Source organism: Eucyclogobius newberryi, unplaced genomic scaffold, assembly GCF_026437365.1.
Source record: "Eucyclogobius newberryi isolate DKJ021-1_F unplaced genomic scaffold, fEucNew1.0.hap1 SCAF_1, whole genome shotgun sequence".
In the NCBI taxonomy this organism is placed as follows: Eukaryota; Metazoa; Chordata; class Actinopteri; order Gobiiformes; family Gobiidae; genus Eucyclogobius; species Eucyclogobius newberryi.
This window is the reverse complement of record NW_027315723.1, coordinates 47,168,991-47,195,056: the sequence shown is the minus strand read 5'-3', so window position 1 is coordinate 47,195,056 and position 26,066 is coordinate 47,168,991. Positions and strand designations below refer to the sequence as shown.

Sequence of the window (26,066 nt, the reverse complement as noted above, 5' to 3'; positions counted from 1 at the left end):
TCTGATGTTTGTATGTGCTAGATTTAATTTTATCCTTGATACTGGCATGCTTATTATTGTATTGTATTTTTTTATGAATGTATTATGATTATTTACTTGTTGTAATCACCAATCACCAAAGCACATTTCTAATTTGTAAATCTTGTTCAAATTAAAGCTAAAAATGGGTGATATACCAAACATGACAAAAGCGATTGTCTTCTTCGTCTGACAGTTCACACTGTGCTCGAATACACCTGTCACTCATTCAGATCATGACAAGGCTGACCAGTAAAGCGCTGCATAGAACCATCCTTCAGGTTTGAACACAAAGTCGATCATTGTCCTTCTGTGTCCTGGTGCCACAGGTATAGATGGACGCCCTTGTGCTCAAACATGGTGTTCGTTATGGACAAACTGTCACTAGCACAAAAGTCCAATAACAGAACAACACCTCCAAAAAGAGAACACACTTCCGACCTTGGGTGCCCTGGGGTCACGTGCACTGTTGGACACCCTTGTGTTCAAACATGGTGTTGAACACCAGCTAGCTGACGAGTGCATCTGCCTGTGACTGCCACCTAGTCCTCTAAGCGCCGGCCCGACTTTATAACATGAAAAAAGTTCAGTCTCTTTAGAGAGCTATCTTGAAATATGATTAGATGCGTGGGCTGTTTGTTTCCACATACGGGATATGAATTTGCCCACACTTGGATATGTGGGACGTCCCTGTAGTGCCTGTAACTGAAGAAAATGAATGAATCCCATCATCCCCGACCCAATCATGAGCTTTATTTAACAAATATAGTTTCAAATGAATAAACTGATTTCAAAGTGTGTTGTGTGTGATGAAGATGTAGGAATTTGAAAAACATGGAGGAGCACTTCTGGATTACCACTACTATATGAAACACATATCACATGGGTGAAACAAAACACAATTCTCCAAGTATGTTTTTGACCAGTAAACAGCAGAATAAGTTTAAGATAATAAAAAAGCAACTTTGAAACAGACTACCTCTGCATTGTCCTCCTCTGCTCCATGGAGGATGACTCTGGGGTGTTTGAATAAAGCTGCCAGCTCTTACGCAACTTTCTGAGATCCTTTCATTTCCCTCTGTTTTCCAGGCCTACACGGCTGCTTCCCCTGCACACGTCGGATCAAGGCATGCCTACTGCGTTTGGGTGGGAAGGAGAAGGCATAGCAGCAGAGAAACGCCCTCTAGAGAGCTAGTATTCTTCTGTAAGTGTGAGGACAAGACTAGGACTAGACCAGGACTCAACTAGGGTTAAACCAAGAGGAAACCAAAATCTAGACTAAACCAGGTCCAAACTAGGGTTTAACTACGACTGAATCAGGAGTAAAGGAAATTCCAGACAAAACTAGGTCCAAACTGAGGCTAAGCAAAACTCCAGGCTAAACTGGAGTTAAGCTAAGGTTTAAACTAGGACTAAATCAAATTCAAACCAGTACTTAAACTAGGTCGACACAGGGACTACATTTGCTTGACCAGCCAAGACCAATACGCAAGGTCCATTTGTGTCGAAACAAACATGGTAGTTTACGAGGAAAAAAATTAAATGAAAATAACACGAGGAAAAGAGAAACACAAGTGAAGCACTAAACTCTGTAAATCTGAGGTCAATTAGGTTTTTTCTTCTGCATTTGAGAGATACAAGCTACAAATTAGCAACTGTGGCTGGACTATCTTAAATTAGGATGGGTTTTTTTGACGCCCTCTTATGGTTCCATTCCAGGCCCTTCTAAAGTTGAAGTGTAAAAGGGACTGGCTTTGTCAGGCAAGGACCAAACCAGGTCTAAACTAAAACTAAACCAGGTCTAAACCAGGTCTAATCAAGGAGAATTCACACCATCCCACTCCCCTGTCTTGAATCATCTTTATAATATCTAGTCACCAGGGATGACTCACACAAGCGCCTACCATTTGGTACTATAATGTTGACTCATGGTGTTAAAAATGTGAGAGCGAAAAGCTGCAGAATAAACAGTCATATTTGCAAAGGGACATACAGCAGCCTGTGATTACTCAGGAGAACAAGAGGAGGGCTAAAAATACTAGTAGACCACACTGTCCTAATATGGAAAGAGAGCTCCTGCTGCGCGGACACACACAACATATGACAGCGAGGCTTTCAGTCTGAGCCGCGGACACAGAAAAATGACGAGTCGAGGGTTCGATAAACTAGAATGCAAAGAATTTCAAATGAGTTACATATGAGAACTCGTCACATAATAAAGTCAGCCAGGAAATGTAAGATGCTAAACACTAAAATTAGCGTTGATAAAATATGCATTTTTTTTTTTTAGTTTTTAGACAACAAAATAGGATCAAATGTATACCATTAGTGATCTAACAGTTGTGTCAGGATGTGTTGCTGCAAATGCAAAAATGTCAACCTTCGACCAGCATTAGAGCCAGAGTCATCTCTAGCCATATAGAAATGCTAGAGGAAAATTATGATTTTACTTTTATATAAGATAAGATAAGATAAGATATTCCTTTATTGTCCCACATGGGGAAATTTCATTGGTGCAACGCAGGTAGATACAAAGGTAGATACAGAAGAACAGATCACTTATAGGAAGTATGAAAAACACTTTCAGTAGAAGATCTCCTATAAATAAATAAAAACTCCCATAGACAAATAAATAAATAAATACCATTGCATGTGATCACGACAGTAATTGCACATGAATATGTGTCACGACAGCACATAGATTGCACATGAATTTCACAGTAATTGCACATGAATTCCAACAGCAATTGCACATATGACAGAATTGCACATCAGTATTAGGTTAGGTCAGTATTGCGAGTGTTCAGTACTAACAGTTTTTGTTATAAAGTCTGACAGCAGCAGGAAGGAAAGACCTACGGAACCTTTCCTTCACACAGCGAGGGTGGATCAGTCTCTCACTGAAGCTGCTCTCCATATACACTATCATTTTAAGACCTGGAATATATAATATGAAAATAATACTTTATAAAATATTCATACTCGTGATTAAATTGAAATTGACTTTTTTCTATTTTTGTATTACCGGCATATGTACTATAAATACTACATATTAGTATATTTACACACTTTTTGGTGCAACAAAACCCGGAAAGTCTACATAGAACAGGGATCAAACTAGGACTAAACCAGGACCACATCTTAAATGTAACATATGCATGAGACTGAGGGTGTGTTCACACATCAAAATTGGGACCAAACAAGAGCAAGACCAAGACCAAATCAGGACAGGCCCTTCACGTAGTTCTGTTCTATTCTACTTTTGTCAGTTCCGAAAGTCTAATGCAGCATAGCTTGGCAGTATCAGCGCAGAAGTGTTTTGAAAGCACTACATGCTTTAGCACTGGGGGTCTCTGCTTTGTGTGACATGGGACATCTGTGCGTTTGGTGCCCCGGAGATGGGACTGGTTGCCATGGTAACTATCAGGTCCCTTTGTAGTTTAGAAGCCGTGTCGTGTGGAGGAGGCTGGCACCAGATTAAACCCAGTGACTCAACATCAGCATAGTGACATTTCTCTGTGAAACTCCGGCTCTTCATTTCAGTGCGTCACAGTCAGACACTATTTAAATAAAATGCCAAATGGGAAAAATCAACACCACATCCTCAAAACTACACTTTGTATCTCATCAAAATATGTAGGAATTATCCAACATTTATTTCCTTGATGTGGCAAAAACATCTGTTCAAACCAAATAGTCACTTTAACTATCATCAAATCATCAAATCAATTTATTTTTGTAAGGCCCAAAATCACAACAACAGTTGCCTCTGAGGGCCACAGGGAGAAATGACAAGTACATGATGCCAGGGAAGAGGTTTAACATTTTGGCTGCTTGGACGTTGGGATTCTCTTAGAAATGTAACTATATTGTTCAATAAAGCCTAATATTGAGGCCATTAGCAGGAACGTTTCTTGTAAAGTGACAGTTCTGTAATAGTAAATACAAGGAGCTGCTATAAGGGATCATCTCAAAATGAGTTGAAGCTGAAAAGACTTAATATTTTTCGTCTTGGAGGGTGGGTAGAATCTACATTTCGTCTTTTTGTTGCTTTGAAGCATCGTTGTGGCAGAAATTGTTTTGAAATGCTAAAAAACTATCCGCAACGAGCATTAGGCCAACATTAGGCGGCGGATGCGGGCGGGTGCGGGCGTATGCGGGCGGAGCGCGGCGGGTGCGGGCGGGGAGCACGGCGCGCCGTGGCCCGCACAGGGAGCGGGGCAGGCGTCGCCAACACGGCTAGTGCAGAAAAGTTGGAAAAGTTTTTTTGCGGCAAGACACGGCGCAGCAAATGATCAAGAGATTTCGCCCTAGTAACGTGCTACGCACTGACCGGAAGAAGGACCAACACAAACCCCGCATGAGGTTTCAGCCAATCACAGAAGACGTGAGATTCTCACTGAGACGAAAGCGCGTGTTCTGCTTCTGTCATTCTGACATCACGTCTAAGGTCTAAACGCACGCAATTGACAATTACAGGTTTTGACAAGAAACATTAGTTTCTCACTCTCTCATCCTCTTGAGACTATTTCAATGTGGTCATCTCACAGTTTCGGTTGAATGGGATGTGTTGTAGGGCCCCTAGGGCCCGTGGACCATGTGGATTGAGTAAACAAACATGCGCGACAGGTGACATTATTTGGAGAGTTCATAACTTCTAAATATAAACTTACCAAAGGATGTTCAGGGATGTTCACTAGAGGTGAGCAGGGTCTATAAGCTACTATCGGTTTATCAACGCGTAAAATTTTATGTGATGCCAGACATTTTTTTTTGTCTTTTGAGGGGGGGAGGGGGTCCAGAGAGAGACGAAAAAAATTTTGTCTTTTAAGCTTCAACCTATTTTGAGATGATCCCTAAGCTTGACATCAAAACATCATGAGATCAAACATAAGGATTTTAGGGATTTTGTTTTTGGTCATATTGCTCAGCTGTTGAAAACAGTACAATAGCAACAATATTTTGCCTCAGTTTGAGGGCTGCATATTTAAACATTAACCAATGCTATGAATAATTCAAACACTAGTTTTTGTCTGAGGTTTTAAGAGACTCTAGACATTGATAGGTTCGATATTAAGGTTAAATTGGTAGAGGAGTAAAAGGCCTTTTCAGGGAAATGTGGGCCAATTCACCAGGAAGTCTGAGAACCAAGAAAATGGCTCTGATGACTGCGTTTGCCCCTAGTTTGGACACCCCTGCTCTGTAGTACAGTACTTAAAGTACAGTGTAGACTACAGCAGCGTGTCATAGCAGAGTAAGGCAAGGGGCAGAGTAGGAGCCTCTCAAGCCCCAAGAGGGGGCCCCTGTCCCCTGGGCATAAGGAGCATCACTGCAGATCCTTATATTCCACCAAACCACTAAGAGGAGATGAGCCTTCTCCACCTCCTCCCACGGACAAACACATTTAGCACAATGCACCAGGCGACGAGGAGTCAGGAAGGGAGAGTGCTAAGGATTATTCAGCTTTTCCACATCATTTCTAAGTTAAAAATTTGAAATATTTTAAAAGAACGTGTGGGCAATACATATATTGTATTACAGTGTTTATACGCTAAAACTCCCACGTTCGAATAGCTGGTACCTTCCATACATTAGCTCCATGCATTTTCAACTGGAGAGTTAGCGTGAGTTACCAAGAATCACAAACTATTTAAAAATCAGGGCTGTTTTGGCGCCAGACAACCACCAATTACCGCCTGTAGCACTGTTTCCGTAGATGATTATTAGCTAATAGTGATTAGCGTCAAATGTAGCATACATTTTAACGACCACATAATAAACAGTTCTTAAATGTGAAGTTATCCTGGACCACCAAAAGCAAGTTGAGAATCACATTTTTATTTATTTCATCAAGCAAAACAAATCCTACATACATTTATGAACTTTAGAAAATGGAATCTACAAACTTCAAAATTAATGTTTTTATTTTGCTACCTTATTAATATTAAAATAGGATAGTTCTATGACATCTTTTTCTAGCCTACTTTTCTGCATTTTCCTTTGTTTACCAGATTAACCATTGATAACCTGTTCTCATTGAAGCCACATAAAGAACAGGGGCAGATATCATCTACTTTTCTCCTCTCATCATTATTGGTCAGCCTCTATCATGCTCTGTCATGTGGGAGTGAGGTGGGTTTAACCGTGAAGGGCGAACACTACGATCTGACATTTGGCAACGTAATATAACTCAATTGTGGATGGTCGGCGACATATTGTTTTTATGGTAAGCAATGAGTTTGCTCTTTATATTTTGCCTTCTTCTATATTTAAAACCGTATATGCCAGTTATACCTCGGGCAATCTGGTCCTACCTGTGGGTGGAGTGTTGCTAGATAGTGTTGCCTCTGCTCCCTCGGCTGGCTCCTCATCTTCAGACTGGTAGGAGTCATCAGAGGAGGCCCCTGCACAGAACACATCATAGAGGATCTGTGTGTTTGATGGGGTTGGATCCTAAAGGAAGGGGTGGTGGTTACGTTGAACATGGATGAAATGTATCTTAGTATTTGAGAACACACTGAGAAATTGGTCAAAGGTGTGATCTCCTAATCTCCTCTCATTATTTTTGTTCAAAGCCTACATTGAATTTTGACCAGGTCCAGGTCAGAACAGGACCAGCGCTGGGCACAAGCAACCACATACAATATGTAATGATGCTGAGGAAAGGAAAGGTAATGTGTGATGTGTTATAGTTTAACAAGTCTATCTTAAAACTATTTCAGTTGGTAGTTGGTTCCATTCTGGGATTATGTGTGGGAATAAAACAAGTTTTTATACTGGGTTGTGTTGGGTTTAGGTCCAATAGTTGTAATGATGATTAGATCTAGTTTGGTGGTTGGCTGGAGCGAGCTGGTTGGCATTGCTACGAGCTGGTTGGTAATTGTATGTCTTTATAAAGAATGATGTGTGCAATCATTGTAATCTAAGAGAGAGAAGCTTTCCTTTATGTTAAACATCTGTGTTAAAGGAGACATGCTATGCAAAATCAACTTCAATGAGCTTTTAACCTGGTATACAACAGTGTTTCTACATCATTAGTTTACTCAAAGTTGTATTTTGATTGATTTGATTGATTCCTGCATGTTTGAGTAATCCTGTATTGTCCTGTGAGTTTTTCCACCTACCCCGTATCCCCGCCCACATCCCTGTACGTGATTATTTGAAAAATAAGACTTGAGCTCTAAAATGTCACCCATGTTACAATGAAATGTTACTATCTGTACTGCAGTTTAAAGGAAGTAATTTAGTAAAAAAAATATCTACAATATGTTAACATGGGCAGTCCTCAACAAAATCAATTTTCAAAAAAATGTCTCTCAATGGTTTTCATCCAACGTCTCTGATTGGATGTAACTGTCTGTCCCTGTCAGTCGCTTCCTTGTGATTTCAACTAAGAAAAGTCCTAAAAAATCGCTTTAACCATAGGAGTAAAATGAACAGGGATATAACAAACACTTTGAAGAGACTATTTCACTACCTTCTTCAGCAGATTTAGGCGGGCCGCTCCTGCTCCTCCGCCCCCTCTTAGTCCTCCTCCTCGGGTCGCCATCTCCATCGCACTGCGTCTCCATGGGCTTGTCTTCCACCAGGATCGTGGGGATGGCGAGCCTCGGCCCTCCCTCGGCTCTGCGTCTTTTGGTGAGGGGGCTGATGGGAGTCGCGCTGGAGGAGGAGGAGGTGCAGAGCGTTTGGGACTTGGGTGCCTGGTCCTTCACGCCCACCGGAGTTGTTCGCTTGCCAGTAGGGCTCAAGGATCGCTCTGCCTGGTCCGGTGTTGGGTCTTGTGTTGTTGGGGAAGGAGAGACGGGTGAACTGGAGCTTCTGTGTAGAAAACAGCAACATCAACTGAAAATACACTTTAAATCTTCATATCTTTTACATGATGTCATCGACGTTGGCTTGAGTTGTGAAGCTAACTGGAGGCACTGCTATCTTTGGAGCTCTGTTACTCAAGCAAGACTTTAATCTGATCTTTGTTTCAACACAATCTGACCATAAAGAGCTGACTTAATTGGAGTTACAACAGTTAAGTTGGTTTGTGCTGTTAAAAAGTCAAACATAAAACAGGTTTTTCAATCGCCACTTAAACAAGACCGTAGACATTTATAGATGCAAAATTCTCAATCTCTGCCTGTTGCTCAGACACTCAGGTTTCCTCACTAGTAAGATGTAAATATGGACCAAAAAGCGACTGTTAGTGCCAAATCTGCCCTGTTTTTGGCAGCAGTGCAACGTGATACCTCAACCAAAACAACACTTATTTACTGTTTCAAAAACCTTAAAAACAGAAATACCGGTAGTTCATTATAAACTCTTTCCAAAAGTATTCCTCACTAACCGAATGCATTCTGAGCAGCCGGATACTGCAATGAGTTTTACAGGCCAGGGAGAGTTTCAAATTATAAATAGAGTTCAATAGTTTAGATCATAGTTTTATTTTTAGCTGCTGTAACAATATATGTACCGGGGCATAAAAGATTTAACTTTATTACAACTTTACCAGAAGATACTGTTTACCATTACTTGTCTGTATAAGTAGTATGAGAGCTTTTGCCAACACAATGCCACACCCCCTTTTAATTAATTAATTGATCGACAGGGCATGCCCAGAATTCTTTAGTCACTATTGGAAAATACATTTCTAAAAGTTTTGTGTCAGAATGTGTTGAGTTACGCATTTAACATCCTAAAATCTCTTTAGGTTTATCTGAAAATTAAGAGGACAATCCCGAGCTCTATGAACAAACTGTCTCCTCCCTCGTTTATTGATTCCACTACAACTGTCCCCCCCACACTCTCTCAGACCGCAGCAGCAGAACCGTCAGTCTCCTCAGCCTCTTCACCAAGATTATTTTCTCTGTGAATCAAACTCTTAAAATTGAAAAATAGTGTTCATTCAAACCTTGTGAGTGTTGACCTCTTGGCTGTTAGCGATGGTTTCCCTGGTAACGGCTGAGCGGATGCAGTTTCCATGGGTACAGCAATGGTCCTGGAGCTTGGTTTTGATGATCCATCCACAGGTTTCCCCTGTAATTGTGCTTTTGTCATGTTTCCCATTCTGCTCTTCACCGTCCTCTCCTCCAGGGCCTCCAGTTTCCGGATCACTTGGTCCGGGATGGGTTCCAGTTTGCCCAGGCCCGCTCTCTCCCTCTGGGGCAGCTGCTCAGTGGAGTAGGCCTTCTTCAGGTTGTGTTTGCCCACCAGTTTTTTGATTCTCTGGAGCTCCTCGGTGAACTTGCTCTGGTAGTCCTGGACCTTGAGGGCAAAGCTGCTCTTGTCCTCCAAGGAAGAGGCACGTTGCTTGAATGTGGCTCGTCTTTGAGCAGCTTCTCCTTTCTTCTCTCGGCTTTTATCATCTGGTAGGTCTACGCTAGCTCCGCGCTCCTCAAAGGCCTTCACCTTGTCGGAGATCTTGGTGCCAGCGCAAGTTGTTTTAGAAGAGGGAGCATCCACTGTTTTGTCTGGGGTTGGAGCAGGGGCACTGTTTATGTGTGAATGTTGGGGTGCAGTTTCAGTCCTAAAAGAGTTGTGAAACGTGGATAAGTTTGTTCCTTTAGTGTGTCTTGTTGTGTTAACACAGAACACAATGTACAAAGTATCTTTACAAAACATTTAGGCAGAAAAGGACTAGAACAAGATGTTAACATTACAAAATGCCTATAAAAGTGTCCCCACTCCACATTAAATATAAAAGAACATGCGTAAAAGAGATCGTATGATCATTAGTTGTAATAACAACATGCTAAAATTAGCTTGGCTCAAACCCATGCGTGCCACAGAAGCTCTATAAACATATGGTGTAAATCCAAACATGGCCGCCACTGAGGAGAAGCATGCAGTGTCAAACGTGTGCTCACAGTTTCCAGGAGTGCTGAGTCATTATTAACAGTGGCTTCAGAACATGATGGCTATCAGAAGGTTAACAGTTAGAAAGAAAACACTCACAACAGTCACACAGAGCCAAAGGAAAGTGTGGGAGAAAGATGCTTTTTGCACTTGGCTCTACAACAGAGACAGTATAGAAGTATAGTTGAGAGGTTGTGTCAGACCAGGCGAGGTGCTACAAGGGCATGGAGAAGGTTCTCCCTCGGTACAGACTGAACATGCTGCCGTAGTAGTCGCTGCCCACAGACACACTTTCCTCTGAGCCCTGCACAGGCCGCGACAAGTTAGCATGGGATGCTCGGATCAGCGGCTCCACACCCAGGTGCCGCACAGGAGCCCCCTCAGCACAGGGGCCCCCGCTCACACCGAGACCTTGCCTGGATGGGTTAGACGGGTCCAAGTGGGCCCCTGGGGGCCGAGAGCCCAGAGCGCGCAGTTCTCTCTCCACAACAGGGTCATAAGTGCCGGGCAGAGTGGCCCTGCGGTCTGAGGCGTCTGGGATGTAGTCCATCATCCGACCTCCTTCACCTGCAAACACACAGAACAAATAAGACATTCCTTTATTGTCCCACATGGGGAAATTTCATAAGAGAGCGTTTACACCGGGCTGCCAGCTGTACCAGCGCCGAGGCAGGAGTGCACATGAGGACACATGAGGACACATGAGGACACAGGGATAGGTAGGGCTAGTTCCTTTGTAGAGCACAGTTCATACACAAGACAATTCAAAGTGCTTCACACAACAGGAAAAAAATGCATTCAAATAGTGAACTCACAAAACAGCTTAAGACATAAACGGGAGCAGTGCAAATAAAATCATTTCAGTCATATGCACAGCTAAAAAAAACAGTTTTTAGCTTAGATTTGAACATTGTCAGAGTAGAGGCCTCCATCTTTAGGAAGACTGTTCCAGATTTTAGCTGCATAAAACTGAAACGCAGATTCTCCATGTTTAGTCCTGCATGTACAGGTTGAACAGAAGCGGTTCCAGGATTGACCATTGGGGCACCCCACATCCAGGGGCATGTCGTCTGAGACACAGTTACCAATTTCAACAAAGTACTTAAAACAAACACACAAACAGAACACACAGAACACATAAGAACACAGGAATACACACCCACACCCACACACAACATGCACATCCACAGAACACACATATGACATAGAAATACACACAGAAACACATTTCACATTTATATAAAGCAATTAGATAGTATTTTTGAATAAATGTGTGAAAGAAAACAGCATGGACTGGAATAGGATGGAAAAGGCATAGGTTTTCCCACAGGTTTGAAACAATGTTTCAAACAGTTCAGGTTTGAATACTGTGCTTTCAGAGACAACATATTTACTCTGAACTTTCACTGAGAGACTAAAGCAGCTGTCTCAGTAAATGAAGGAGTTAAAGCCATGTCTTATCCACAGCCTGACTGCTATAAATGCTGTAAAATATGACATATAACAGCTAGTAACCTTATTCACAACATTCCTGCTACTTCTAATATAATAAATAGCATTTTAATGAGCCTCGTAAATAGTCTCAAATGGAAAAGGGTGCTCAGTCTGAACAGACACTGTCGAAGATAAGATAAGATAAGATAAGATAAGATATTCCTTTATTGTCCCACATGGGGAAATTTCATTGGTGCAACGCAGGTAGATCCAGAGGTAGATACAGAAGAACAGATCACTTATAGGAAGTCTGAAAAACACTTTCAGTAGAAGATCTCCTATAACAGTCACATAAACCAGCTATTGATTTTTTTGAAACAGGAAATGAAGCAGAAAGTGGAGCGCCCTCCACTTAAAGAGATCCACCCGCCGCAAATCAGGTAAGGATTGACGAGTGATTGATGAGCGCGCCGAGGCAGGAGTGCACTGGCAGCGGAAACACGGGCCGGTCAGCAACTTACGGGAAACACAAGCAGACGACCCACCACCAACGGATACGACCGATGAAACTACTACTGCGTCCACGTCTGAGTCAGCATTACAAGCACTGGCAGCCAGTCATTCTACAAGCAATCAGATCTTCTGAATATACAGGGGAATTATACACTCACTGTGCAGGATTATTAGATACTTTCTTAATGGTCAGAGGTCAAAATGATCTTGTAATTATGTGTATTAGATGTTGATGATTTACATGGGACATTGTAACTTCAAAAGCTGTTTTAAATGCATTTAGAAACAGAGCTCTGCTACGTGAGCAACCGCTGTCACCCAAATATAATATTTTCTTAATAAATACAATCTAAATCGTACCTTTGACTGGAAATATATTTGTGTCTATATTTTGGAAATATTATATTTGGGTTTATCACATTTTTTTTTCTTCTGCTTTTTGCTCTCTTATTTTGGCCTGCATCTGCGTTCTCTTTTATCATCCGATTATCTCGCGCTGGTGCTTAGTTCCACCTTAGCCAAATCTGACAGATGCCAGACTGCTTTAGAAGCTCATACCTTGGAGGGTCCGCTTAAGGACACTTTAAACGGGGCGGTGTGGTTCACGTAAGACATTGGAGACACTTTCGGACCGTACCAATTCGCTACCAACATGTTGTGTGTCACTTTTATGCCACCTGCTTATCTTCATGGAGAAATGGTGGTGTCAGTCTCATTATTTCGTTATTTCTCTGGTGTACTGATGTGGCATCATGGGAAATGTGTGTGTTTTATCTCCTCTAAAATGTACATAATCTAACTAATGACATCTAAACAAAAAATCCAAGTTTTAAGTTGGATTTAATGAATTGCTTTTCAGACCAGACCAAAGGAACACGGCCTCTACACATTTTTAAGTGTTGCTACATCAAAATATCACGATAAACTAAACACAGAATCCCAAACGCTTTACTAAATGTACAACACCTTGGAAAAACATGATAATTTATCTTACTCAACCCTGTACAGTTCAGCTCTAATTGTTTTACACAAAAACAACAAAACATTTCCAACTAGTGCAAAGAAAATGTACACACAATGAACAGTGAGCTCCAAAAATAGTGTTCCAGCCATCATTTATTGTACAATACAGTCGATTTAGTAATGATTGTGACCCGCCCAAGAGCAAGACTTGTGCTTTATGTGTCTATGAAGCAGAAATACACTAGTAGGCTCTTAGTAGTAGTAGTAATAGTAATAGTAAAAGTGATAATATTAGCAATAGTATTCGTAATAGCATTTGCAATATCAACAGTAATAGAAACAGGGCTGGATCTGATTGGAGCTAAAAGGACGGAGCAGTGACAGACACTTCATGCTGTTCAGTGTCACTCTGTCACAGTGTCGGGAGTGTGACATTTCAACAGCACCTCCAGGGAATCGTGTCCCGTTTAGAACAAAGGCCTGATCTTAAATTCAAGGATAACATTTGTCAAGGTCACTAATGACACTCTGCATGAGATCACATAATAATAGAAAATACATAAATAAAAAGACAAAAATAAACACATCAAGTCATCAAATTAAACATCTCAATGCAGATGTTTGGCTATTAATGGCTACTTGAAATTGAACATCTAACCCAACATTTATTATAAGAAAACTGGCCAGCACAGACTGTAGGAGCCAAGCAATAAATAAATAAAGCGCATGATGCTCAGAGCCAAAAGCTGTGTGCAAACAAAGCTAGTGCACCTAGATTTAGCTGTTTCCTGTCCATCTTTAAGTATTATTATTATATATCTTTTTAAGAATGCTTCAAACTGGATTAATGGCAATATTTTGTAGACTGGGTGTCATACATTTACTGAGAAATGGCCGCGAACACTACAGTTTAACTTTATAACTTCACAAAAGGTGAGTAATAAAGTAATTACGATCGTCCTTCTTCTAATTTTGAAAAATAGAAAAATAAATTATGCTTCCTATTTCCTGTGTTTGTATCCTGCGCTTGTAAATTCTAAATAATGATTGGCTGTTGCAGTAGCGGTGATGTTTTGTACATAACAAATATCACACTGATACCAAATACATGAAGAGCACAGCAGCTTAGTAATTGCTCACAAAGCTTATCACATGTTTCATCCTCTCTTTTTCACGGTTTCTAATTGTATATGAGGCCAATTTCATCATCTAAAGACCGTTTTGCTCTTTGTGGTTCATAAAATACAAATGTGAAGTTCCCGGTGGTGCCCCTGATCTGTGTGCGTCTGTTTGAACTGGCTTGTGAAGCGGCGACGCGTGAGTCCTAGTTTGAATGGGTAAAAGCTAAAGACAGAGTAGACCTACTGAAGGCTCCTTGTTTAAGGATCCCATATTATGCAAGTTTTACCCTAAGGGCATATATTTGATAATAATAAGTGTTATGCAACGCCCATAACATAATAGTTATAAAATATCACCCATATCTTGGACCCGCTCACAAACCCAGAAATGCAGACGGCTTAGTTTGAGATTTGCCCCAGCTCTCGCGAAGAGCGATCTGCCTACCCTGCCCAACCCGTGACGTAGTCTCAGCAAGAGCGTGCGTTCCCCGCCCAACCCGTGACGTAGTCTCAGCAAGAGCGTGCGTTCCCCGCCCACCCCGCCCACCCCGTGACGTAGCCTAGCGTGGAGATGGTGGGGGTGTAAACAGAGGCCGAGGCTTGCGCCTGTACACAATGCATGACACAGCAGCATGTCAGCGGCAGCAGCATTGGAAAAAAAGTTTGAAGCTAACTGAGCAGTGTTTTCTCGGGAGGAGGGGCGTGTTCCAGGTACATGTGCTTCCTGGAGAATGGGCTGAAACAGGGAAGCGTGCTGTGGCACTCACCAGACAGAGTCATCCTGGTGAGTAGGCCCCATCTGTCTACTCATCCGAGGGGAAGGATAGAGACTGTTCTCTAGCTAAAGACTGCAGGAATCAATCAAAAAGCTCTAAAAAGTCAATTTTGCATGATATGGGCCCTTTAACTGTAAAAGAACAGTGCAGCTGCAGCACAAACAGTCCATGTCATTCAGTCCAAACTGACTGGTCAGGTTGGTGCCCTTTTGAGCACTTGGTGCCCTTCGCCCTGTGAGTTGTGTGCGTAATGGGAGCGGCGGCACTGTCTTCTTATATGAGTGATTTGTGAATTGGTGAGAATGTAGCTGGAGCCTGTAAACCTGTCTCCATTAAGCAGGCGGCAGCGCATCTCAATATAGATCAGAGCTATTGACGCCTTGTCTCTGAGTGGTGCAGACACTTCGTACGTTTTGGTGTCAGTGGGTTGATAGACGCCCTCTGGAGGTGAGAGCAAAACAGACCAAGGAAGGAGCCATGGAAGTTACTTAATTTAGTTTTTTGGGCTTGTGTTCAAATTAGAGCAGCAGAAATATACAAAGACATTGTACTTTGCACCAATAATGTTAGACAAGGGCTTCTACTTCCGTCAATAATGAACACGTGAAATGGGTATTAGACGGATGGGGTGCGGACTGACTTAAACTGAAATTTCCAAAGAAAACCCAGAATGACTAATGCTGCATCTATGAGACCTGGAAGGAAAAGAGGGAGAGAGGTAGATCCGACTTTCAAAATGCAACTTAAAATACCGTCCATCCAAACAGCTCTGGAGGCAACGCTCAAAACGAAGGAGAAAACGCTGTTGTAAATTCAAAACTTCACCACCGTTCATGCACACACTACATTCATACTAGGCCAGTGTGGTGTTTCTTGTCTAAAGACAGAATCACGACATTTATATTCAGAGGTAATGCTCCGAGCACTCCAGAGAACTTGTCAGATCACTCTATGTAGGTCAAAAAGTAAAATAGCTTTGAATGTTCGAGCGCAACAAGTAATTTAGCATTAGTGCTAAAACGTAACGCTTTTGCAAACACAACTTCAAAATGACTTTGAATATTTGATTGTATTTGCTCTCTGCAGCGCAAGTACACACATTGAAGCTCAGTTACTTTTTTACTTTCATTTTAACTCAGCGGACCAAGTCAATGTAACTCCGAGTGGTACATGTATGATCAGAATACTCCAGATGTGTTTATAGGACTGAGTCACAACCCTCTCTGAGGAGCCCCAGTGGCCCCTCAGCTGTGTGAGTAAATGTAAATCTGTGGTACCTGTGTGTCCCTTGCGCCCGGCCTTGTCCTGCTGCCTGCCCTCTTTGGTCTCCAGCTGGGGCTCGGTCGTCTCATCCTCTGTAGTCTCAGAGTCTGCAACACACAGTCAGAGATCACTCAGACGAAAAAGGAGAGAAAGTACAGCATTCCTTTCACATATGTTTAACGCCATAATGTACTTTCTCCTCCTCGTGAGAAGTAAATGGTGGGACGCTTAGTTCTAGAAGCATTTGTTCTGCACCAGTCAAAGGGGAAACTAGAATGTTATTAGTTCAAAGTACAGTAAATAGAAGAAAAACTTAAATATTTCATGAACATAACCCTAAAGTCTTTATATATGGATGACCCACCATTCGAATCAAATGCTGATTTTACTGATAATATAATAAATATAATTTAAGATTGATAATGTTGAATATACACAATTAATAAAATGTCTTTCTTCTTTAAATTTACATTGTGTGTTTTTGGTTTTCCAGTCAGAAAGCAGAATGAGCCCCACACCTTGGGTTGCCAGATGCCAGCTTTTTTTTTTGCTCTTTAAAACATCTTCAAAAAAAAAAAAGTCTGCTTATTTCTGGTTAAAAACTGCAGCGCTAATTTCCATCTGCGCTTTTACAGGACGTTGCCGTAAACAGGGATTTTCAGAATAATGGCCTTTAGAATGCAGTAGAAAAAGATGACTCAAACTTTGGCTAAATGAGAAGGAAAAACTATTATATACAGTTTTCAAGATATCTTTAATGGGGTTTACTCTTATTGGCAGGTTCAATTTCAATTCAATTTATTTTTGTAACGCCCAAAATCACAACAGTGGTTGCCTCGAAGGGTTTAATCTGAAAAACAGATTAAACAACGTTCACAGGGGCTTGGCGATGTCCCAGGCTGGTGTACATTGATAAAGTGGTTTTGGCACTTTATTATGTGTGAGCGTGCACGCACTGGGCACGTGTTTGACAGGAACTTGTTGAATTCGGACACGGCGCTGCTCCTCTCCTGCTTCTCTTTGTGCATAGAAAACTCTATAAACCGCTCAAACCACCATCTTTCATCTTCTCACACAGCCTCACCCTATGTCTTTCTTTTGGTCAGTAATCTGGTGATAAAATCCTATTTAAAGGCCCCCATGAGGAGTTTTACAGCCTTTTTATAAGCTGCCGTCGAGTGTGACTTGATGTGCTGCATTGGCTTTTACATGTGAGACCTAAGCACCTATGGAGTAAGAGGACCCCAATACTGCATCTGTATTCGGAGAGTATATTCAGGTATAGAATATAAAACACACATGTAGTACATTAATGTAGTAAAGGATGGAGAAAAAAAAAGAAAATGTAAATCGAAAAATAACAAACACATTTGTTGACAAAGAAGACAAGCATAAATGAAGCACAGAAATATAATTCACTGTGGTATTGAGTTTATGGAAAGCATTCATAGCAACAACAACAGCAGCAACGTATGAAATATCAAATAAATTCAAAAGGCTGAGCACAAGCGACACAGATGACGGAGGGCGTGTGAGTGAGAGGGTGAGGAGGTTTTACCGTAGCTTTGTTTTCGGCAGGAGCGGAAAACTTCGCTTCCATAGTGGCAGCAAGAGAGGGCAGACGGGAGAGCAGCGTTACTATGGAAACCAGCATCTCGCTCACCCACACGGCCAATCCTCTTCGTACCCATTAGAAGTCTAAAAAACCAGCAGCCGAGAGTGGAGGCCGGCTGGCGGATAACGGTCACTGGTTAGACAATTTCAGCACCACAGAAATCGAAAAAGTCACAAAAAGCCTGAAGCCTGATTACAGTGCACTAGAAGAGGTGTTGGTAAAATAGTACTGGTATTGACAAAAATGTATATGACAACACAAAAATAGAATAGAAACCAATCAGAAATATATTAAGCCATAGTTGGTAGTTGGCCTTGGTTGAGTTTCAAGTATTGCACAAGTGTGAATGGACAGTAAAATTAACAAAATGGCAGAAATGTCACAGTTTTTGGGGTGGATGGGAAAAAAGTTTGTTGTCATTTTTATTTTTTATCTCCTTTTGCAGATTTTTGATAGATTTGGTAGTTTTTCTTTTTTAAACAACAATTGATACAAGCTAGTATATGATATCGCTCAAATATATTTACAATTACCATTAAAGAAACACAATGTGATTTTACTGAAAGAGGGTCTGCCATTGATATCTATGGCCGTTGCTATAACATGATAACTTGGCTATATTTGGAACGTTCTTTCACAAATTAACAGTGAAGCTAATCCCAAAAATTGAAGTAGCCTACGGTACAGCTAGGGTACCTAACTTTTTTTTAATAAAAACAAAACAAAAAAACAATTGGAAATAGAAATAAGGAACGCTGCAAGGGTACTTAAATGTCCAAAAACACAGTAATATTAAAACAGGTGTTCAATTGGAGAGAGGGGGCGATGCATTGGTGCATATTTTAAGCTAATAGCCATGCAGCAATCAAGGCTTTTAGTGCCTTGGTTTTTCTTGTCTTTGTGAATGTATATTTTGCTAAAATGTTATACCCAAATAGCCAAAAGTTTTTTGTGCAAAGTATTTTTTGTCTCGTCAACACGGGAGTAAGAGCTGAAACCAGTGCCGTGTTTGGCTGCGCTTGCGGCAGTCGCACTAGCTTCACTTTGCCATTCGAAAGAAGCTGTTCTAAAGCCAAGTCTGCGCCTGAAAATGAATGCTTTGTGTCAAAGCCTTTGTGAGAGCTAGGAGTTAGTTAGATTAGGTATCCCAGCTTTAATAATATGTAAAAGAGGCTGTTTAGTGTCAATAGATTCTTACCAGAAGCACAACATCAGGAATCTCCACTTAAAGTGAGCTAGCCTTTAGCTCAGATGACAGTTTTACAAACCAATTATCAAAAATAAAACATTAAAAGGTTTATACATTCAACAATGCCCTTTAACAAGGCTTTGACCTAAATATACTCGATGGGTTGGTACCAGACAAAACTCTCTGGATTAGTCATAAGTTGTTATTTTTGAGGGCTAATGCTAACAGCTAATGCTAACGGTTATGGGGGGGAAATACGGTGGATTGGCTCGGGAGTTGCACTAATGTTACAGGACTAGCTGAGTTGCTAAGTGGTCTATAGCATCAGCATCAACCACTGCTTCTTCTATGTCTATGGTGTGCGCCACCTGCTTGTCTCCATGGAGGTACAAATGCTTCTCATGCAACGTTTCGCAATTTGGCATTAAATGTATCTTTCCTGCATTTACTTCAATGCAGATGTTCACATTGCTCACAAAAACAAAGCATTAGTCTTTCATGAGTCAGGTTGCCTCTCCGCAGATCTGGGGTCTCATTTACAAAGCAGGCGTACGCACAAAAATGTTACGACATCTCTATGGAGACACGCAGGGAGCAAATCCTCCACCAGAAAGAATACAGCCTTAACTGTCAGCACAAGAAAACATTTAATAGCTGTACAGTAGCTCCCCCCGCCCGGAAGAAATTGACCCAGCTATGCAATTTTATGAAGATATATGAAGATACTATCCAATGTGAACATATGGAGAATTTTAAGTAGCGTACGAGCAGTTTTCTTTGGCAGAGAGTGTTAGCAAAAATATCAACAGCATAAGTTATCTGCTTGAGCGGTGCAGTAATAGCATGACTGCAAAAGTCATTTTCAAGGGGGGATTTATAAGGAAAAATATAAACAATAAAGCACGCAGAGCACATAACATATAAAAGCAATAGACTGGTATAAGAGGATATTAAAGGGATAAATCTAAAGAAATGAAAGCACAAAATTAACAGAAGAGAAAAAGAAAAGAAAGGAGGGGGTTACACTGACAACACACCATGGGTCAGTCTGCCAAATGTCCGAGTGGAGTGGCCAGTTCTCTGCAACAAGAAAATACAACATTATTGGTATTTAGTAGAATGACAAATGTGATGGAAAACTGAGATCTGTGTTGTCATGGGTTGTTAAATGCTAAATGCTCTTTAAAGCAGCTCGTTTGTATTTAGGGATGACAACTAAACAGTACGTCTCAATAGTCTTAATAATAATTTAGGGGGAACAGGGTAACAGAGTGTCATACTCCGAGTTCCCACAGGTAAATTCCAGCCTTGTAATATTGATAGTACTTGTTTTATTTTCCCTTTAGTTGTTATCTACAGTCCACCAGCTGCCTGTGCCTCTGCAGTTATAAATGTGTTGTTATGCTCTGTTATGCTAATGTTGCTAACGTCTACACGGAGCTAATGTTGCTAACGTCTATAAGGAGTTTTAATGTTGCTAACGTTTACACGGAGCTAATGTTGCTAACGTCTATAAGGACTTTTAATGTTGCTAACATCTACACGGAGCTAATTTTGCTAACGTCTACACGGAGCTAATGTTGCTAATGTCTACACGGAGCTAATGTTGCTAACGTCTATAAGGGGTTTTACTACCTCTGGTTGTTTTTCACCTCCAACATCATCAATACCGATCCCCCCGTGGGAAGGTCCACACGCGTTCTTCTGCTCGGTTATAGCAGTGACTAGCGAGAGGACGGATGACCCCCGGGAGCATCTCAAAATGGCTTCCTCGTCTATAAGCAAAAGATTGAGGGAGCGAGGCGAGATGAGGTCAAACTCGGGCATTTTACATGCGTCTGTCGCGCTTTACATGATGATCAGATTTCATAACTGTGGGTGAGCGGAGGGTGCTTCGGGAGAGCCACATCCACAAATGACCCCTCGTAGATGCGTTCGCTCTTTCTTTTCTCACGCACAGCTCATGCATGAAGAGATGGAAGATTAATGTTCCTCCATAAGGAGTTTTAATGTTGCTAACGTCTACACGGAGCTAATGTTGCTAACGTCTATAAGGAGTTTTAATGCTGCTAAAGTCTATAAGGAGTTTTAATGTTGCTAACGTGTACACGGAGCTAATGTTGCTAATGTCTACACGGAGCTAATGTTGCTAACGTCTATAAGGAGTTTTAATGTGGCTAACGTCTACACAGAGCTAATGTTGCTAACGTCTATAAGGAGTTTTGATGTTGCTAACGTCTACACGGAGCTAATGTTGCTAACGTCTATAAGGAGTTTTGATGTTGCTAACGTCTACACGGAGCTAATGTTGCTAACGTCTATAAGGAGTTTTAATGTTGCTAACGTCTACACGGAGCTAATGTTGCTAACGTCTATAAGGAGTTTTAATGTTGCTAACGTTTACACGGAGCTAATGTTGCTAACGTCTATAAGGACTTTTAATGTTGCTAACATCTACACGGAGCTAATGTTGCTAACGTCTACACGGAGCTAATGTTGCTAATGTCTACACGGAGCTAATGTTGCTAACGTCTATAAGGAGTTTTACTGTGTTGCTAACGTTTACGCGGAGCTAATTTTGCTAATGTCTATAAGGACTTTTAATGTTGCTAACATCTACACGGAGCTAATGTTGCTAACGTCTACACGGAGCTAATGTTGCTAATGTCTACACGGAGCTAATGTTGCTAACGTCTATAAGGACTTTTAATGTTGCTAACATCTACACGGAGCTAATGTTGCTAACGTCTATAAGGAGTTTTAATATTGCTAACGTCTACACGGAGCTAATGTTGCTAACGTCTATAAGGAGTTTTAATGTTGCTAACGTCTACACGGAGCTAATGTTGCTAACGTCTATAAGGAGTTTTAATGTTGCTAACATCTACACGGAGCTAATGTTGCTAACGTCTATAAGGAGTTTTAATGTTGCTAACGTCTACACGGAGCTAATGTTGCTAACGTCTATAAGGAGTTTTAATGCTGCTAAAGTCTATAAGGAGTTTTAATGTTGCTAACGTGTACACGGAGCTAATGTTGCTAATGTCTACACGGAGCTAATGTTGCTAACGTCTATAAGGAGTTTTAATGTGGCTAACGTCTACACGGAGCTAATGTTGCTAACGTCTATAAGGAGTTTTAATGTTGCTAACGTCTACACGGAGCTAATGTTGCTAACGTCTATAAGGAGTTTTGATGTTGCTAACGTCTACACGGAGCTAATGTTGCTAACGTCTATAAGGAGTTTTGATGTTGCTAACGTCTACACGGAGCTAATGTTGCTAACGTCTATAAGGAGTTTTAATGTTGCTAACGTCTACACGGAGCTAATGTTGCTAACGTCTATAAGGAGTTTTAATGTTGCGAACGTCTACACGGAGCTAATGTTGCTAATGTCTACACAGAGCTAATGTTGCTAACGTCTATAAGGAGTTTTAATGTTGCTAACGTCTAAGGAGTTTTAATGTTGCTAACGTCTACACGGAGCTAATGTTGCTAATGTCTACACGGAGCTAATGTTGCTAACGTCTACACGGAGCTAATGTTGCTAATGTCTACACGGAGCTAATGTTGCTAACGTCTATAAGGAATTTTAATGTTGCTAACGTCTACACGGAGCTAATGTTGCTAACGTCTATAAGGAGTTTTAATGTTGCTAACGTCTACACGGAGCTAATGTTGCTAACGTCTATAAGGAGTTTTAATGTTGCTAACGTCTACACAGAGCTAATGTTGCTAACGTCTATAAGGAGTTTTAATGTTGCTAACATCTACACGGAGCTAATGTTGCTAATGTCTACACAGAGCTAATGTTGCTAACGTCTATAAGGAGTTCTAATGTTGCTAACGTCTATAAGGAGTTTTAATGTTGCTAACGTCTACACAGAGCTAATGTTGCTAATGTCTACATGGAGCTAATGTTGCTAACGTCTACACGGAGCTAATGTTGCTAACGTCTATAAGGAGTTTTAATGTTGCTAACATCTACACGGAGCTAATGTTGCTAACGTCTACAAGGAGTTTTAATGTTGCTAACATCTACACGGAGCTAATGTTGCTAACGTCTATAAGGAGTTTTAATGTTGCTAACGTCTACACGGAGCTAATGTTTCAAACGTCTATAGGGAGTTAAATGTTGCTAACGTCTATAAGGAGTTTTAATGTTGCTAACATCTACACGGAGCTAATGTTGCTAATGTCTACACAGAGCTAATGTTGCTAACGTCTATAAGGAGTTCTAATGTTGCTAACGTCTATAAGGAGTTTTAATGTTGCTAACGTCTACACAGAGCTAATGTTGCTAATGTCTACATGGAGCTAATGTTGCTAACGTCTACACGGAGCTAATGTTGCTAACGTCTATAAGGAGTTTTAATGTTGCTAACATCTACACGGAGCTAATGTTGCTAACGTCTACAAGGAGTTTTAATGTTGCTAACATCTACACGGAGCTAATGTTGCTAACGTCTATAAGGAGTTTTAATGTTGCTAACGTCTACACGGAGCTAATGTTTCAAACGTCTATAGGGAGTTAAATGTTGCTAACGTCTATAAGGAGTTTTAATGTTGCTAACGTCTACATGGAGCTAATGGTGCTAGCGTCTACACGGAGCTAATTTCAAGAAATGCAGAATTAAGTCATTACAACAATGTACAGCTAATATGTTCTGAGTTGACCAGTATTATTAACTTGGAAACATTAGTATTATGTGCAAAAATATGCTATATTGGACAAAACAAGCGCATTATACCATGTAATGATGTATATTCTAGTCCAAAACCTAGGCTATTCTGGTATTCTCTGGCGCTGAATTCATCTTGGTTGAGTTCAACAAACAATAATCACTTCAGGAAGCACTGCCCAACAATCTGAATTCTGTACGATCTCATTCACGAAGCTCATGCTAAAATTAGTACTTGTGCTAGTGCCACTGCTTTGTTACAACTAGGCAATTACAATTTAGGGCTGAAACGATAATAATACTAATTGTAACTAGACAATTAAACTTATCATAATTATATTTTTGATAACCGTAATTGTTAACTGGATTTTACAGACTCATGCCGAAGACGTTTTATAACTAAACAGCTTCATGAGTAGATATTTTGCTTAATTTGACACTTCATTCTTAAATACTCTATTTCTAGATGGCTTCAGTCACCATATTTTAACCTTTATTTGGGTAGAAATTTGAGCCGGAACGAGATACAATCCCAGAGATTAGATTTACAAGACCAAACAAATGTTGACATTATTTATGATGAATAAATGGTGTGGTTCAGGTCACAATTTTGCCATAATTGTATGTATTTATTTACTTAATAGAATTTTAGCACTGCTTTTAGGAATAATGGCTGTTTAAAATGTGTTACTCGTCAGCATTTAACCTTTAATTTTGCCAGAAATTTACAGAATACTACTTTACAATACACATCCATATTCTTATCACAATGTTTTATTTGGTTTGCTGCTTCTCTGTCCATGCAGTGATACATCTTTGCTGACATGGAGGTGGCGTGCAGAATGCTTCGTCTCACTGTGTCAGTTAGAGCCCTCTCCCGTAAACTCTCCCCAGGCTCTAATGCTTCTGCGTGGGCCGTGTGATCGACTGCAGGCTAGTGACACACTCTGGCACCAGCGGGAAACCTCACTGTGTTAGATGGAAGTGCCATAAAAGGCTAATGGTTTTATACTGTTTCTGCTGTGATAGTCGGGACTAAACCAGGACTTAACCAGGAATAAATAATGACCTCAACTGGAAATAAATTAAACCAGAAATCTGCTTAAAGTTTAAATTAAGACTCAAACTGGACTGAATTAGAACCTAGGCCAAAACTAAATCAAGCACCTGAACAAAGGTCAAGAGAGGACAAAACTATGCCTTGAACAAGTCAAAGGGCACATTCACTCTTGTCCTGGTTTGGGCCCAGATTTAATCCTAATTTAGATGTTTTTGTCTTGATAACAAAAGGAATAATGCTTTTCTAACAGGTTGTAAAATGTAATCAAATGAAAAGTTTTGATAGGTTGAAAAAAATCCTTTGACTTGAAGAAACAAGACTTTTATAGGTTTTTACAAAAACGTGGTTATTATAACCAATAAATTAAACTCAGCAACGACCATTATAACCCTCTTAGTGAGATATCTATTAAACCTGATAAATCAGAGGTTTCAAGGGAAAAATGTCTAAATTATATAAATGTATTAACAATTTGGACAGCCACTCTACTAATTACAATAAAAATAAAGGGTATTTTGATAAAGAATGGGAAAATATATGTACATTTCAGAGGACACTATGTGGTATTTGGGCCTCAAAACCCCTGCCATGGAAACAATCTGTGGATATTTTCCAAGAGTAGACTAGCATAAAATAATACATAAATATGGACCAAAACATCTCTAAGGATTTAAACCAGCACCAGGCTAAACCTACAACTAAACCAGGGTTACAGCCATTTTTAACCGGTCCTGTATATGTCAAATCTAACAGGTTGAAGTGAACAAAACCAGGCCCTAAACATTATAAAGAGGCAAAAAACCAGGAGTAAACTCAAAGTAATCCAGGACAACTAAACCAGGTCTAAATAACATCTTTGTGAGCCCCCAAAAGCTTTAGTCCCACAAGACCTTCTGTATTACTCTGTGGACGATATTGGAAGAATCATGTCGACTAAGCAAAATAAAAAGCACCTATTCCCTGGCACCTATCCCCCCCCCCGCCGTGCAGCGTAGCCCACTGACACACTTTCCATCAGGGGCCGCCCGCTCGCTCGCCTGTCTCCCAGCTCCCTCGTCCTGGATGGATTACTTATTATCACGGCAGATTGTCTCTCTGCTCACAGTCGCATGCATATTTGATGAGACAGTAGCGCCAGAGAATTGTAAATGTTTTGAATGTGAGTGAGTAGAATTTGAGATTGCTTTAGGAAAATTTCAAACGGTTTTCTGTAGAGGGTAAGTAATTATATTCAATTAAATGTATTTTTGTCCAAAAGCCAAAGCAGTCGTCTCACAGGGCTTCACAAAATTGTTGATTTAACCAACTTTAAACTAGAGGATTTAACGATGAAACAATACATTTTATCTGATCTGATTTTCATTGAATAAGGAAAAGACAAAAAATGTAAAAACTGAATTTAAGAATGACCATTTAGGCTTTTTTTAAATAAATATTTTACCCATACATTTCAGATTTTTGAGAGAATTTTGACTCACATTTCTATAGCAACCATTTTTCTGTCTGTTATTTTGACCTGACGTGTCCTCAGTTGTCTGCATAACAAGTATTACATAGTATTTTCAGAAAATGTCTTCTTATTGTTA

General features: G+C 40.6%; 1 protein-coding gene across 1 annotated transcript in view; it reads right to left on the bottom strand.

Annotated features, from left to right (window-relative positions):
• The window catches only part of spega (striated muscle enriched protein kinase a), a 153,067-nt gene that overhangs the window by 99,920 nt on the left and 27,081 nt on the right, over positions 1 to 26,066 (bottom strand). The window contains exons 3-7 of the mRNA XM_072447447.1: positions 15,949 to 16,041; positions 10,281 to 10,431; positions 8,921 to 9,535; positions 7,496 to 7,839; positions 6,333 to 6,422 (exon numbers count right to left, since the gene is read on the bottom strand). Of these exons, the coding sequence (XP_072303548.1) occupies positions 6,333 to 6,422; positions 7,496 to 7,839; positions 8,921 to 9,535; positions 10,281 to 10,431; positions 15,949 to 16,041 (1,293 nt within the window). The remainder of the gene's footprint in view (positions 1 to 6,332; positions 6,423 to 7,495; positions 7,840 to 8,920; positions 9,536 to 10,280; positions 10,432 to 15,948; positions 16,042 to 26,066) is intronic.